Source organism: Galeopterus variegatus, unplaced genomic scaffold, assembly GCF_000696425.1.
Source record: "Galeopterus variegatus unplaced genomic scaffold, G_variegatus-3.0.2 Scaffold32, whole genome shotgun sequence".
NCBI lineage: Eukaryota > Metazoa > Chordata > Mammalia > Dermoptera > Cynocephalidae > Galeopterus > Galeopterus variegatus.
The window spans coordinates 36,178-52,847 of record NW_007726143.1 but is presented as its reverse complement, the minus strand read 5'-3'; the positions used below and the strand labels follow the sequence as shown (position 1 = coordinate 52,847).

At 38.2% G+C, this 16,670-nt stretch overlaps 1 protein-coding gene across 1 annotated transcript in view; it reads right to left on the bottom strand.

Moving 5' to 3' along the window:
• LOC103588445 (alpha-ketoglutarate-dependent dioxygenase FTO-like) overlaps positions 1-16,670 on the bottom strand; it is a 242,470-nt gene that overhangs the window by 201,856 nt on the left and 23,944 nt on the right. The window contains exons 2-3 of the mRNA XM_008570123.1: positions 13,422-13,501; positions 5,842-5,985 (exon numbers count right to left, since the gene is read on the bottom strand). Coding sequence (XP_008568345.1) covers positions 5,842-5,985; positions 13,422-13,501 — 224 coding nt within the window. The remainder of the gene's footprint in view (positions 1-5,841; positions 5,986-13,421; positions 13,502-16,670) is intronic.

Sequence of the window (16,670 nt, the reverse complement as noted above, 5' to 3'; positions counted from 1 at the left end):
GGGAGAGTTGAAAAGGTTTTAAAAGGTTTTCCAATCTCTGGGCTGGTTATTTCCATTGAAGAGAACAAAACACATAAGCCTTGGCAACCCTGGTATCCCAGGAAATAAAATAGATTATCATATGGGATTAGTTCATTCAACCTGTTAGGGTGCCCTGGAGTCTGCGTTTCAGTAAACTAGAACTCAGAAGCAAGGAGAAGCATATCTGGGGACTTTGCTACCGAACAGCAAAGAAAGAGCCCTGTCCATTTTAATAAATAATGTCTTCCTGTTCCTCCTCAGATGCCCAACTATCTTTTGAGGCAGGTAGTGTCATGGTTAAGTAAGAGCTCTGGAATCAGTTCAAAACTGGGCCCCACTACAGAATAGCTATGTCATCTGTAAAACAGGGATAATTACATAATAACCACATAAGATTGCAGTAAGTATCAAATAGGTTATTAATGAACTGCCTACTATGTCAGGCATTGCTAGATACTAAGAATACAAATTGAACAAGACCACAAGGCCTAGAACTTACTGTCCTCAAGCATCTCACAATTGCATAGAACTTTGTGAGCAGGCAAAGTCTTAATATCCGCATCAGCTCATGTCCATTCCTTTCCACTAATGCCAGTCAGAAAAATTCAACACCAAGGACCCACTCCCAACAGAGTTTTATTCATGAGTTGATGTACTGCCCATGAGATATAATCTTTCTGGACATCAAATCCATTAGCATGCATTTTATTGAACTCCAGGACCTGACTTTTTTCTTTCAATGCTGTGGGTAAAAAACACTACAGGATATTGATTAAATGCAACCCTCACCAGTTCCCCCATTGCCAAGAGAAGTAGTTGGCTCTTTTGTTACAATTAATTAAGGAAGCAAAAAATATTTCCAGCTGCTTGACTCAGAGTTTGGGTTAAAAAATTTTTTTACCCTAAACTTTGGGGATTAGGAAGGAAAGCTGCAGGATGGATGTTGCACGAAATCCAAAAGGTCAGGACTCAGAATACAATGGAAGTCTTACTACTTCAGAGCTAAAAAAATCAAAGCCTAATCATATTGACTGACTGATGAAGTTCTAGCCTTGACAGAAGTAGGGTCTTCAAACCCTTCTCCAGGGTGGCAGTCCCTCTAAGGAGGCTCACAGCCAACACAGCAGAAATGACACAAGCCGTCAGGAGGGCAAACCCTGACTTGAGACCTGGGAACACTCATCGGGTGATGCGGATCCCTGAAGACGTGAACGGCAGGGAGGCAACTTGCAAGAGGCTCTCTGAGTCTTCATTATGCCTCTAAACCAAACTCCCTGATTTCAGACATGATCTTAATGAAAATTCACTAATTATCCAATCTTTTGAACAATTACAATACAAAGGGAATTAATGCCCACAGGCATCAGAAGGCATACTGACAGCCTACAGGCCCTGCAGGATCTTGAAGGGCCTTCTGAATCTTCAGAGACAAATGAAAAACATGTTCACAATAGTTTCAAGTTCACAGCTGTCTACGCAGAAAACCATCTCTGTAACTGTCTTAACTTCAACTGCCTTCTCTATGGGATAGTCAAAAAAGAGATCAGTCAAGATCTGCTTTTCTCCCAGAAATACCAGGAAAAAGTCTGAAGGGGAGAAAGAAACAGAATCCACCCACTGAACCTCAATCACTGGGCACTTGGGCTTTGGGGAGCAAAGCTAATAAGATTTCAAAATCATTGTTTCTGAGCCACTATATCACCATATGGTGGTAAACCATCTCCACCACTCCATCTATAGGTAAGTAAATGTCGTCTACTTTTCTTCTGTCAGGTTTGCTTAGGCTCTTGATTTGGTCCCAGATCAGCCATGCAGTTCCCACATGAGATGTATGAACATGTCCCTTGGGGTTAATGTCTCACTGTAATAAGTGATATAAGTTACTTCATTGAGGAAAAAATTAGACCAGGGAGAGATGCTAAGGCTCTATCTACAAAGAGAGACCCTATGAAGTCCCTTTCATAGCAGCTCTAGAAATGTAGGTCTGATCAGAAGAAAATTAGAACCAAACAATGCCATCAAAAAGTACATTCTTGGGCCAGCCCGGTAGCGCACTGCTACAGTGCGCCGCTTGGGAGCGCGGCGGCGCTCCCGCTGAGGGTTCGGATCCCACATACAGACCGGCCGCTCACTGGCTGAGTGAGGTGTGGGCGCAACACCGAGGGTTGCGATTCCGTTGCCGGTCCCGGTCTGGGTCTGGTATGGGCGTGACATTGAGGGTTGCGATCCGTTGCCGGTCATGAAAAAAGGAAAAAAAAAAAAGTACATTCTTCTAGGAGAAATTTACTAAGAAATGAGACTGAATTCCAAATATTACTATTTTTAAAAAGGAAAACAGACCATTTAATAACATACAGGAAGATTCTGCTCATTAATTGAATGAAAACCTTTTCTAAGCATCTTAAATTGGAAAAAAACTCTCCAAAAGGTATTCAGTTCCTATGCCCAAAGTTCCCAAATTGCTTAGTTGGAAACCATCCTAGACAAGGAAAACATGCCACTTCTAAACTCATACAGCCTGAAAGCTTGCAGCATGTAAAACCAAGGGCTCCATCCTATAATTAGCCCTGCAAAGGCACTTGGCCTTGAAGAAAGAGGAAAGCAAACAACAAAAAACTGGAGTAACTATATTGGACATTTATTCTTTTGTTTAACAACAGAACACAGTAGAGAATGAACATGCAAGCACTCAATCCCAGGCCAACTTGCATGGTAAAGGAACAATATCTGACCATGTGCCCCGACATATGGAATTAATTCCTAAAGTAAGGAGATGACCTTGAAGAATCAAAGATTGGGAGAATGGTGAAGACTTCACACGATATTTAAATGCAAGATCTCTCTCTCCATTCAACCCTAGGCTAGCCTCAAGGGGCTAAAGTTTCCAATACATCTCTGTCCCACCACCCTAACATACACAATGTCAAAAGCTGCCAGCCACTTTCTGAAGCAGATGGATTCAGACGGCACTATTCTGCTGTTAGATAAACAGTGTGATTTTACAGATTTCTCCTGTCCATTGATGATAACAAAACATGCCAGTCAGTCACAGAAGAGACCAGAAAGGATAGGAAAATAAAATAGCCCATATGCATGTTAAAGAAAGCATCTATTCTGTTAGCCTGATTCCTAAAACTGAGATTTTTAGAGAAGGAAATAACTAAATTTTCAGATTAGAATTTCTATACTACCAATATGGAGAAAGACATAACTTTGCTCCCAGGTCTAATTCAGTGAGATCATAAGGCCCATAAATGCATATCTTTCCTAAAATTCTAGCTACCAGCAATGTCTCCAGCAGGGATGGATGGGAGAGAAAGTGGAACATTTACCAGGCACAATGAAGGGAAGAAAGTCAGCCCTGGGTTCAGCTGAGCATTAGAAGTGGTACTATTCCCCTAAACGGCATAATTTCTTTGCCTTTGGTTCTGGAGATAATGACAATGTTTGACAAAGTGTGGAGCAGCTCACAAGATATTATATGTCATTGTGGAAGCATACATTGTTTCTCCTCTGCTCAAAACCCCTCAATGACTCCCCATTTCCCTCAAAATAAAAAGGAAAATCCTTCTCCTTATAGGTCCCTCCAAGGGCCTAGAAAATCTGCTGCTCCCCAATCTCCCATTACTATCTCTGTGACCTTATCTCCTCCAACTCACAGCCTCATTCCTTTCTCTCAAACAATACTGTCCCTGAACTATTCCGTGAATACCAGGCATTCTCCCGACTCATGGCCTTTGCAGTGGTTGTTCCCTCTGCCTGAAACATTCTTCCCCAGACATCCATGTGGCTCACTGCCTCATCTCCTTCAAGTCTCTGCTCAAAGAACATCTTCTCCATAGGGATGATCTCTGGTTCTCTCGATCTCCATTACCTTGCTCTGTTTGGTTGGTTTTTTCTGTAGCACTTACACAACTTCTAACATACTACATAATTTACCAATGTATTATGTTTATTATTTATCATCATCTCCCTGTACTAGAATGTCTATTTTATTTACCATTGTACCTTAAAGCACCCAGAAGAGTGCTTGGCACATGATCAGTAATTACTTACTGAAAGCATAAATAAGAACATTTTTGTATTCCAAATTCTCCATCAATCCTTCTGATTATATCGAAGAGAAAATCTCTTCAATAATTCTCTACCACATGTTAATCTCTCCTTTCTTTCTTTCAACAGTTTTTTTTTTTTTTTGAGGTATAATTTGCTCAGCATAAAATTCGCACATTTTAAATGTAGAATTCAATTTTTTTTAGAAAATTTATGAAGTTGTGCAACTATTACCACTAGTCTCCTTTCTTAATATGAAGAAAGGAGACTGTAGGCTCAGAGCCTCCTCCAGGCAAGAATATCTGCTGGAATGTAATAATATTGCTCTGTTTTTATTGGACGTATTTTTCTGGTTACTTTTTCTTTTGGCTAGTGATACCAAATTTCCACTTAAAGTGGCAATATAAGGTTTCCTTTTTAAAGAAATTTATGTATGTAAAAAATGAGTTGACTTTTAAATTTTTTAAAAAACATTAGTTAACAAAAATGTAGTCCAAGGATCCAGCAAAAATTAAAAGGGTATTAACAAGAACAGTCGTTTGTGAAACATTGACTCAAGTGATCCAGACCTACAGTTTCACAGTCTGCAGAGTGGCAACTACAGATGGTCCCTAACTTATTCTGGTTTGACTTGGGATTTTCAACTTTACAATGGTGTGAAAACAATAGGCATTCAGTAGAAATGTGTTAAGGTAGGCTAGGCTAAGCTATGATCAGTGGGTCAGGTGTATTAAATACATTTTCAACTTATGATGGGTTTATCAGGACGTAACCCCATCGTAAGTCGAGGGACACTTGTAATTACATAAATAAAAGGCAAAGCATCGACACTTGCTCCTAGGGTCCAACCTCAACTTCCATCAGTCCTTGGTGGGAGACTATTCTTCATGAGTCTCTTGTGTTTCTGCACCTCGTGTGAGGAAGCACTGACTGCCCGGTGTTTCAGACTCTCATCGCAAGGATGTTTGTATAGTGAACACCTTTGGTAGAGAGAGAGTTTCTCCCTACGGAACAAAGGGCAGGTTTGCACACACACTTGGAAGATAAAGATAGCGTCCTTGATCTGGACCAAAGGACAGGTGTGCTTACCAGCCGTTAAAAAAGATTCAGGTTCCCTCAGCTCAGGGTTTCTCTCCTATAATGCAACCCCTCAATGTGCATATGTTATCTGGCCTACTTTGCACTGCCCTTGGAAATAGAGGCTTGGAGAATGCTACGGTCTGAAAGTCTGTGTCCCCCCAAAATTCATATGTTGAAATCCTAACACCTAAGTGACAGTATCAAGAGGTTGGGTCTTTGGGAGGTGATAGATCATGAGGGCGGGGCCTTCATGAATGGCCTTAGAACTCTTCTAAAAGTGGCCCGAGGAAGCTTATTTGCCCCTTGCACCACGTCAGGATACAGTGAGAAGGTGCCATCTCTGAATCAGGACTGAATGCTCACCAGACACCCAATCCGTCAGCAACACGATCTAGGACTTCTCACCCTCCAGAACTGTGAGAATAAATTTCTGTTGTTTAGAAGCTACCCAGTCTATGGTATTTTTGTTGTTGTTGTTGTTATAGCAGCACAAATGGACTACCACAGAGAACTAACACAAAACTGCTGATACTTTGGTTACTGCTATTATTGTAAGTAATAACCTATCCTTCACCTCTGACCTGGGTGACTCATGTCTTATACTAACATGAAACTGTGGCAGATTAACTTGTTAGCTTGCAAGCAGGGTAGACTCTCAGACCCTTCATAATTCTTGAAAGTCCTCACCTCATTGTGAATTTCTTCTCCTTGTTTCAAAACCGCAGGCTCAAAGGATTTCAAAGTGACATCACCATCATCTACATTGTCACAGACGTTCTGCAGAGCCAACTGGCAGCGCTGTAAGATATAATCCAAGGTTCCTGCAGAGCACTGTGGAGATAGAACCAGTGATCAAGATTATAAGCAAAATCTAAGTTTACCATGCCACTCTTCCTAGGGCTGTTCAGATCTGCCCCTTTCTGCTGCATTCTACTGTTACCTAACTCCTTAACCCAGCCATAACCACGGTAGCCTGCTCACTGGGCTCAGTGCTGCCCAGCTTGGCCTCACCTGGGACACTCGGCTTGCTGATTTTCTTTTATTATGTGGGCCTCATATCTATAACTAAATAGTAGGCTCCCTGAGGCTAAGGCCTTATTTTTATATATATTTTCTACTATACCACAGCATCTAGAACTGAGTCTTAATGTAGAAGAAACTTAATAAGTAATTATTGGATGAGTAAGTAAACAAGAATAAAAGGACACTGACTTTATATCAAGTGCCCTAAGACTAACAATGAGAAAGGTAAGCAATCAGACTGTAGAACTGGTTTAAAAGCACACAAAATAGAACAATAATCGCAGGAAAAATATTAAAATTATAAATACAAAGCAAAGAAGTCATTTTCCTTTTTTGCAAAAAGCATACACTATACGGTTGTAGTCCTTGGCAGAACAGATTCAAGTAATGGAGAATATGTGGCTCATACCCTCAGGGCACATCCAAAGGCATAACTTAGTACTTGGGTATCAACAAGGACACAGATAACTAGTTCATGGCTCTCTGAGTCCGTGGGAGCAAAACGGAGGTCAAATGGACAAACTCCTTTTTAAAATGATCATATGTCAGAAAAAAAGAGGATGCAGATGGAGTGTGCATCTGTTTGTTTTGATAATGAAATGATTTCCTAGAATGATAAAAAGCAAGCTATAAATAAATATCCTTTATCCCTAAAATATTTTCATTTTAATATTTATAATTTAAACTGAGCCCTTGAAAATAATATTGAAGGTTAATCCTCTGGTATAAAAATTCTTTGAACATTTACTGCCGTTTTATACATTTTATACAATGTGACATCAACAAGCATGGGAAAAACAAAGTTTCTGTGCCAAAAAAACCAGAGGTTTGACTAATATATATTTTAATATGAAGATCTCAGGGTGCTGGGGGTAAAAGGGCAGGCAGCTTCAATTTGCCCTAAAGAAAAAACAAAGAATGGAAGAAAATTACCACTCACTTTTGTCCTACAGCCATCCCTACATTATCACTTTAAATGACAATATATCTAGAAAGTTCTCCTATGTGCACCTTTACTTTCCCAAGGATAAAGTGATCTACATAAGAGGTTATTAATTGCACTACCATGTAGTATAGCTAAAGATGGAAAAACCTAAATTTCCCATCAATAGGGAACTAGTTAAATGGACTATAGTGTAACCATACGTGTAGCCAAAAAGGTGGGGGGAAGGGAGGTGAAATATTTGTTTTCCTGGGAGTACAGACTTTTATTTGATGTAAAGAATCTATGATCAGACCTAGTTTAGGGGTTTTTTAATTAACAGATTTATTGAGATATAATCCACATCTCAGAAAATTCAACCCTTTAAAACATACAATTTGATGGGGGTTTTTTTGTTTTGTTTTGTTTTGTTTTTTGTCTTTTTCCGAGTCCGGCAACGGATCGCAACCCTCAGTGTCGCCCCCGTACCGGACCGGGACCGGCAACGGGATCGCAACCCTCGGTGTTGCTCCCACACCTCGCTCAGCCAGTGAGCGGGAACCGGTCTGTATGTGGGATCCGAACCCTCGGCGGGAGCACCGCCGCGCTTCCCAAGCGGCGCACTACAGCAGTGCGCCACCGGGCTGGCCCCCAATTTGATGTTTTTTAGTATATTTAATAGTTGTGCAACCATCACTCCAATTAATTTTAGAATTACAATTAATTAATTTTTATCACCCGCCAAAAAAACCCTGTGCCCTTTAGCAGTCACTCTTTCCCACTTCCACCAAACTTTCCAGCCCTAGGCAACCACTAATCTACTTCTGTGCCTATACATACACCTGTTCTGGACATTTCACATAAATGGAACCATACAATACGTGATCTTTTGTGACTGGCTTCTTCCACTTAGCGTATTTTCAAGGTTCATCCATGTTGTAGCATGTATCGGTACTTCATTCCCTTTTAATGCCAAATAATATTCGATTGTACGTATATGCCACGTTTTACTTATCCATTCATTAAGATAAACTCTTGGGTTGTTTCCACTTTGTGGCTATTGTAAATCAAGCCATTAAGAACATTCATGTACAAATTTTCATTACTCTCGGGTATATACCTAAGCATGGAATTGCTATGTCATGGGTTAACTTTGTATTTAATCTTATGAGGAAGTGCCAGACTGTTTCCCAAAGGGGCTGCACCACTGTACTTTCTCTCCAGCTGTGTAGGAGGGCTCCACTTTCTGCACATCCTCTTCAACACTTGTTACTGTCTTTTTGACTACAGCTATCCAGGGGGTGTGAAGTGGTATCTCATCATGGTTTTGATTTGCATTTCCCTAATGACTAAGGATGTTGAGCATTTTTCATGTGCTTATTGGCCATTTGTAAACTTTCTCCGGAAACATGTCTGTTCAGATCCTTTGCCATTTTAAATTGGATTATTTCTCTCTTTAATTATCGAATTGTAAGAATTCTTTATATAGTCTAGGCATAAGTACTGTACACTACTTTATGAAATATATGATTTGCAACTACTTTCTCCCATTCTCTTGGTTGTCTGTTCACTTTCTTGATGGTATACTTTGAAGCACAAAAGTTTTAACTTTGAGGGGTTTTTTTTTGGTTTTTGTTTGTTTTGTTGGCAGCTGGCCAGTATGGGGATCCCAGTTTGTGTTTTAACGCCATATTCTAACCAACTGAGCTAACCAGCCACCCTTGAACTTTGATAAAATCCAACTTATCTATTTTTACCTTTGGTTGCTTGTGCTTTTGGTGTCATGTCTAAAAAAGCCACTAGCTACTCCAAGATAAAAATTACGTACTGATGAGTAAGTATCACCAAGGTTTAATAAAACAAAAAGAACAGAATAGTGTATAGAACAGGCTACCATTTGTATAAAAAATATTTTTAAAAATTATATCTGTATTTGCTTGTATATTAAATATCATCAAACGGATAACAAGAATCTGAATAACACTGCCTCCGGGGAGGGGAACTGGTTGGCTTGAGGAGAAAGAGACTTTTAACCACATAACCTTACGTACTTTCTGAACCATTTGGGTAACTACCTATTCAAAAAATAATTATGCATAAAATTTAAATAAAAAAATACAATAGCCTGTGTTGAATCCCAAGAATATTGGAAAAACTAAAATCAAATAAAGGTCACAAAGCCATCACACATAATCTGGTCCTATGCAACCAAAAAACCGAATAGATTTCTTCTCCGATTAGCTAAAATGAATTTCAGAACATTATTTCCTTAAAACGGTCTGTTTCCCACATATTGCAAACAAGTAGAAAACAGCAAATCATTTGTTTGGCACAGATGAGACATATAATGCTAACACTGTATAAAAGAGAGGACATTTACAGAACCAGTGAGGGCCATGAAGTTGCATGAATTTCTTTCCTTCTTCTATTGAAGGAAATAATAATGTAACTTCAGTGCTGGGGCAAAAAATCTTTTCCTTCTTCTGCTGTTGAAAAAATAGTACAAGGGCCACCCGTGGCTCACTCGGGATAGTGCGGTGCTGACAATACCAAGGCCATGGGTTCGGATCCTATATAGGGATGGCCGGTTTGCTCACTGGCTGAGCGTGGTGCTGACAACACCAAGCCAGGGGTTGAGATCCCCTTACCGGTCATCTTAATTAAAAAAAAGAAAAAGAAAAGAAAAAATAGTACAAGATGAAATAAAAATTTTAAATAACATAAAAACATAATCCCACCACCTGAACCTATTTTATTTTTTTTATTATGTGTGATTCATACAAAGTTGTAATCAGTGTATACATATTATTGTATATGCTGTTTTTAACTATTTGTACATAAGTATTTAAAACAACTATTTCAATGGCTGCTAATTAAGACACTTTTCAACAATCTAATTAACTGATACAGACTATAAAGGCATTAAGATTCTGCCCCAACTTTTCACAACTATTAATCATGCTAGATAAACATATTTATGTATACAGTTTTATTGAATTATTTCCTAGGTTTGGTTACTGAAAACAGTGTATGAGATCAAAGATATGAATATTTTTATGGTGCTTTATACATATTCTCATACAGCTTTCCAAAAAGTAGATCAGTTAGAAAAACTGGTGTAATTTATGTACCAGTTTCACTGTATTCTACCAGCACTAGATACTATTTTTTTTTACTTTTGGTAGAAATAAAAAGTTACCTTAAAACAGGGATTTTTAAAAAAACATTACTTTTAACTGTAAGGTAACTTTTGAAGCCTGTTTATACAAGATTGTCTATAACAGAGGTCAGCGAACTTTTTCTTAAAAGACCAAATAGTTACTATTTTAGGCTTGTACACCATAAGATTTGTGTTGTAATTACTGAACTCTTACCACTGTAGCTCCAAAGCAGCCATAACCAATATATAAACAAATGAGTGTGGCTGTGTTCCAATAAAACTTTATTTACAAAAACAGGCATCCAGTTTGTGGGCCATAGTTTGCTGACTCGATCTATAATATACAAAGCAGGATATTCACATCATTCACATTGTATGACACACATACATAATTAGCAAAATAGCATGTAGCTTGAACTGAGACACAGAGAACATAAAAATCACAGATTTGGGATTATGTTTTTCTCCCAACAGAATCACTATGCATACTCAACTCTGTAGTTAGAATTAATGCTCAAAATTTGGCCTAAAAATTAGAAGATACAAACAACAGCTATGACTAACCAAAGACAGTTAAGCCTCTGGATATTTGAAAGCAATGCTGCTTTAGTGACAGTATGAAATTTGTCCACCTGGAAAAAAAGTCAACAAGGCCAGAAGACGCTTTTCAAACCATACTTCAAAGGGCTCCTTTTGGGAGCTTCTGCGTGTGTGTTTATTGCACTGGATGGTGGGCAAGAAGTTCCCTGCTCTCTCACAAGTTTTAGTGCCACATTTCCATCTGTCTGCTGAACCTCTCTACCTGGCGGCTCCAACTCAATCTGTTCAAAACTGAACTGACTATTGCTGCTCCCAAATATCTTAGACCCCTTGTTTCTACTAATAGTAATGTCATTCCCTGAAACACTCAGACTTGAAACTCAGAGTCATTCTAGAGCCTGGCACATGAAAAGCAACGAATAAAAAGTTAGTTAATTCAATTGTTTATTCATTGTTACATTCCTCTCTCCATTTCAGTCAGTCAATTGCCAAGTCTCACACAATGACTCCTACATCATTCATGGGAATTTCCTTTTTTTCCTACCTTAATTCAGACCCTGACTGGTTTAAGTGAAGTCCCTATGTTTTCATCTTCCTAAAGTTATCTTCAATATGTTACTACCAAGATAAAAAAATAATCAACGGCCCACAGATGCCAACCAACTTAAATTCAAATACCTAATCTGATATCCAAGATCTTTCACAATCTGATCTCATGCAGGAAATCAGCCTTATCAACCAATACTCCCTTTGGCACTCCGGGATCCAGTCAAAGTACAGCCACTCAATCTTCCCCGTCCCACCCCAATCTCAAAATTCCCACCTTAGTCCTGGTTTATCCCATTAGCTATCTTAAAAATATCCCACAATCCCCTAATTCCTACATGTTCAATCCCAACATTTTACCTGTTCTGAAAGGCTACTACAAACCTCTCCAATGAAGCCCTATCCTGTTTACTACTTTTTATTCTGTACCATACTTACTCTTAGACTGTAAGCATCTTGAAGACACTGAACATATCATTCATTCTTGTTCACAAGTACCTAAAAGAGTACCTTGAACACCAGAAAGTTCAACAAAAGTTTGCACAAGTTAAAATCCCTTCTTCGGAATAGCAGCTTTCAATGAATAGCAATTCTTACAATCAAGACTTGCTGATGATTTAATATCTCATCCTTTACTTTGCACACATTAATGTATAAATGGAGATGGAATAACCTTTCGCATAAAGAGCTTTGGTTGTTCTATCTCCAATTAGCTTTTCATCAGAATAAAATGAAAAGACAGTAGCAGTACTAGTAATAGCAGTAGCAATAGAAAGAGTAGTAATAATTTAATAACAGTAATAGTGGCTAACATTTTTTGAATGTGTACTATACACCAGTCTCTGTTCCTAAGACTTACATGTATTAACTCATTTAATCATCATAAGAACCCTATGAGTTAGGTATGATTGTTATTCTGATTGTACATATTTCCCAAATTTTTTATTCATCATTTTGGAATAGCCCTCTGAACACAGCACTAATGAGCTTGTTTACTCTGCCAGTTTAGAATAGGAAAGATGTAAGACACACTTAAGTAGCCACATACTCAAGTGATTCACAAGATCAGGATTCTTGGGAGGGTTATAGCTAGAAAGACAGATGTCTGTAGCAGAAGAAGTAAATATTTCTGTACAATACAAGGCACATACTAGATACTGAGCAAATGCTTGCTCTTTCATTCCTTCTTTCTTTCCTTCCTTCCCTCCCTCACTCTTTCCTAAGAGAACTTACTTTTAGGTCTCTAAAACAACTACTTCTGTGTTTATTTATTTGTGTTTCCCTGCCATTTTGCTGTATCCCCTCTACCCAACTATCTTACACTTGTCCCCCTGTAGTTCCATGAAAAGTCAATCTATAAAGCAAAGCACGGATAACAAGCTTGGGTAGGAGATCAACTTGTAATCCTTTTCATGATTATTCCCCTGCTCTCTGGAACCCTTCTTAACTGAGCACACGTTACCCGAGGGCAACTACTTTAGGTTTTTCTCATCTCTTAACTTCCCATTCTAAACTAATCTGATCAGCTGACCATCAGCTATTGCAAGTGGTGGCAGACTTTAGCAATAAAATCTGGGTTATGAACACAACTGGGGAGCTCAGAAATTCCTTGGCACTGCTGTAACTTTCTCCTTAATTTACATTCACATGCCCAGAAGCCTGACCAAAGAGTTAAGAGAAATGTAAATTCTCAACCATCTGAACCCAGCCACAGCTAATGCGCACAAGCACATGAATCCACCCCATTTCCTTCTGGCCATCACCTGCCCTTGACCTTGACAGATAGAACCCCCTAAGAAAATCTCTAACTATCAACACTTGCCAATGGTATTTTCCTTCTCCAAGAAACAAAACCCCAAGAAGCAAAACATACTTATCCCATGCCGTGAACAGACTTTTTAAAACTGTATCCAACACAACCCAAAGCTAAAAAAGCAAGTAAACAGAGATTAAAGTCAAGTTAGATGGAAGCAATTTTCCTATCAAATACTATTTCAATGTTCTATGATAAATTGCTTATTCAACCACTTCTGTCACATCCAATTAAGTGTGAATTACATTTTTATTTACACTTACCTCTGCCACTCGATGGGTGGAACTGAACCGAGGTTGTGAACCAGCCAAAACACAGTGTTGGTGGGTGGCATTGAGATCATCTACAGGAAAAATACCAAAAAGTTTTAAAACCACATTTACTAGTCAGTATATACTATATACTACTTAATTAAAATACAAAGTAAACAGTAAATCCATCATTCAAGGAATTACAACAACCAAGGAATTAATGCTTGCCTTGTATTCTTTAAATAGTTCCTTATAAGCAGGACAACTATATGTGAATTTTTTATCATGCAAACCAGTATACTTTCAAGAATGAAAATTAATAATTATCCATAATTATTCTAGGACAACAGGTATAAACCAGGTCTGTACTCAGCAAACAGGATATATGGTTACTCTATTTATGTGTGGTCATACAATGCCGACCCAAATTTTTTATTTATTTATTTATTTATTTTGGCAGCTGGATAGTATTTATTTATTTTTTATTTTTTATTTTTTTAAAATTTTTGGAAGCTGGATAGTACAGGGATTGAACCCTTGACCTTGGTGTTATCAGTACCATTTTCTAACCAACTGAGCTAACTGGCCAGCCCCATGACATATCTAATTCTATCTGTGTCTTTAGAATAAGCCTGAATTATTTTACGTTATTTGGAGCTGAATATCTTTCACCTGAAAATCTACCTCTTTCTCTCCATAATCAAAGTATCAGTTTTGCCCTTACAATTTTCTAGGCAACAAACCAACAAACTCAGCTTGTTGCATACTTGGCGCTAAGAACAGAATTGAAGCCTGTGGATTCAAGACCCAAGAATGGAGTAGACAGTGAATTCATCAGTTGAAAAATAATCCTAAAACCACAAGCAGTGGGACAATCAACAGCCAAGTTGCTGCATATCCTAAGAAATTATGTCATGTGTCAGGCAAAATCTCTACCACCTCTACTCAGGACATCATTTCCTCTACTACACAGAAGAGAGTTGCAATGTTCCCCAGCAATGATTTTCTGTATAGGCAATACAAGCTTCTTATGAAGATACAAGACAATGACTTAAATTAAGAAGCAAAGGCCACTAGGCCCCTTATGTGTCAGCAAAAACAACCTATGATATTACTTCTAAACATAGACAGGAAATGCAAAATGTCAACTGAAGGACTTCTACAGATATTGAGAAGTAACAGTGATAAGGTTTACCCTCCTACCTTAAACAGCTACAAAACAAACCAAAAACATGAATCAAAAGTTTCTCACACTGGGCTAGCCCATGGCTCACTCGGGAGAATGTGGTACTGACAACACCAAGGCCGTGGGTTCGGATCCTGTATAGGGATGGCTGGTTGGCTCACTGGCTGAGCGTGGTGCTGACAACACCAAGCCAAGGGTTAAGATCCCCTTACCTGTCATCTTTAAAAAAAAAAAAAAAGTTTCCCACACTGAAAAACAGAGCGAGTTAGATCTCAGGGAGAAGAGAAACAAAATAGGTGAGGCCTACAATTACACTTATTCCACGAAAACAGTTTCAGTGCCACAAAGCAGGGAGAGGGGAAGTCAGAACCCAGAGTTCTCAGTTTTTTCTCATTGAGTTGAGAAGACAGAGATTGGACTTTGGGAAGGCCAAGGCAGCAGGATTTGAAGGCAAAATACTGGAAGAGAAGAACCAGTAGAGAGAGAGAGCAAGCAGCGATCTGTAGAAGGGTTCAGCCAGGTCTTTGGCTGAGCATTGATCTGTGCATGTGAGAATGGAAACGTCTCAAGGGCTGAAAAAGAAGTACCAGAAAGCAGCAGGCTGAACAAGACACAGACCTCACACAAGGCCAGGAATACTTGTGTTCCCAGCAGCTGGAATGGCTCCTTCTACATGAGATACTAGGTAATCCCTAGAAAAGCATCACCTTAGTAACAGGGCTAAATTAGTCCTAGATTAAAGGTTGCTCTAGACCCACCTAACAAAGCTTAAAACCGAGGTTCAAAAGGATCCAACATATTCCAAGTAATTTAATTATTCATTAGAGCAAAATCCAACAGTACTTAAAAGAACACAATGAAATCAGGCACCCGACAAATAAAATGTGCAATATTCGGCATCCATTCAAAATGTAACAGAGGAGAGAAATCATACACATAAACACACACAATATGTAAGATATATACGTATCTTTCTTTTCTTTTTACATATGCATATCTTTCATTTTATATATATACTAAATAAAGCTTTTAAAGATTAAATATGTAGTTATCTGAAATAAAAATCCCATTGAATGAGATTAACAGCAATTTAGACACTGAGGAAGAAAAGATCAGTGAACAAGAACACACAGAACTACCCAAAATAAAGTGACCAGAGAAAAAAGATTACAAAAATATGAAAGAACATGAATGACCTATGGGACAATATTAAGCAGTTCAACATAAATGTAATTTGAGTCCCAAGGGAGGGAGAATGACAAAATATAATTATATATTTCTAGGAACAAGGGCTGATAATTTTCCAAATTACATAAAAATAATAAACCCGGAAATCTAATAGTCCAATGAACTCCAAGCAAAGGAAAACAATAAATAAATAAATAAATAAATCTAATATACATCATAATCAAATATCTGAAAATCAGTGATTAAGACAAAATCTTAAAAGCAGGCAGACAAAGAGACATATTAAATACAGAGGGACAAAGACTAGAACAAGAGCAAACTTCTCATTGGAAGCCATACAGTTCAGATGACAAGCAGGTGACATATTTAAAATACTCAAAGAAAAAAACTATCAATCTAGAATTCTATACCCAGTGAAAATACTTTTCCAAAATGAAAGTGAAATAAAAATTTTCCAGAAAAAAAATGACAGAATTTATATTCAATAGACTTACACTGTTGGAATTGTTAAGAAATTCTTAAGGCAAAAGAAAAATAATATCAGAAGGAATTTGGATCTGTCCAAAGGAATGAAAAGTGTCATAAATAATATCATTAAAATATAAATGACTGATTAAAGCCAAAATAATAACAATGTATTATGAGGTTTACAACATATGTAGAAGTAAAATGTATGAAAACTACACAAGGAAAAGGAAGGAAAAAATAGAATTATGCTACTTTAAGATACTGACACTACAGAAAAGGTGGTATAACATTCGAAGATATATCGTAGTAAGTTAAAAATGTACATTGTAGGGCCGGCCCGGTGGCGCACTGCTATAGTGCGCCGCTTGGGAAGTGCGGCGGCGCTCCCGCCGAGGGTTCGGATCCCACATACAGACCGG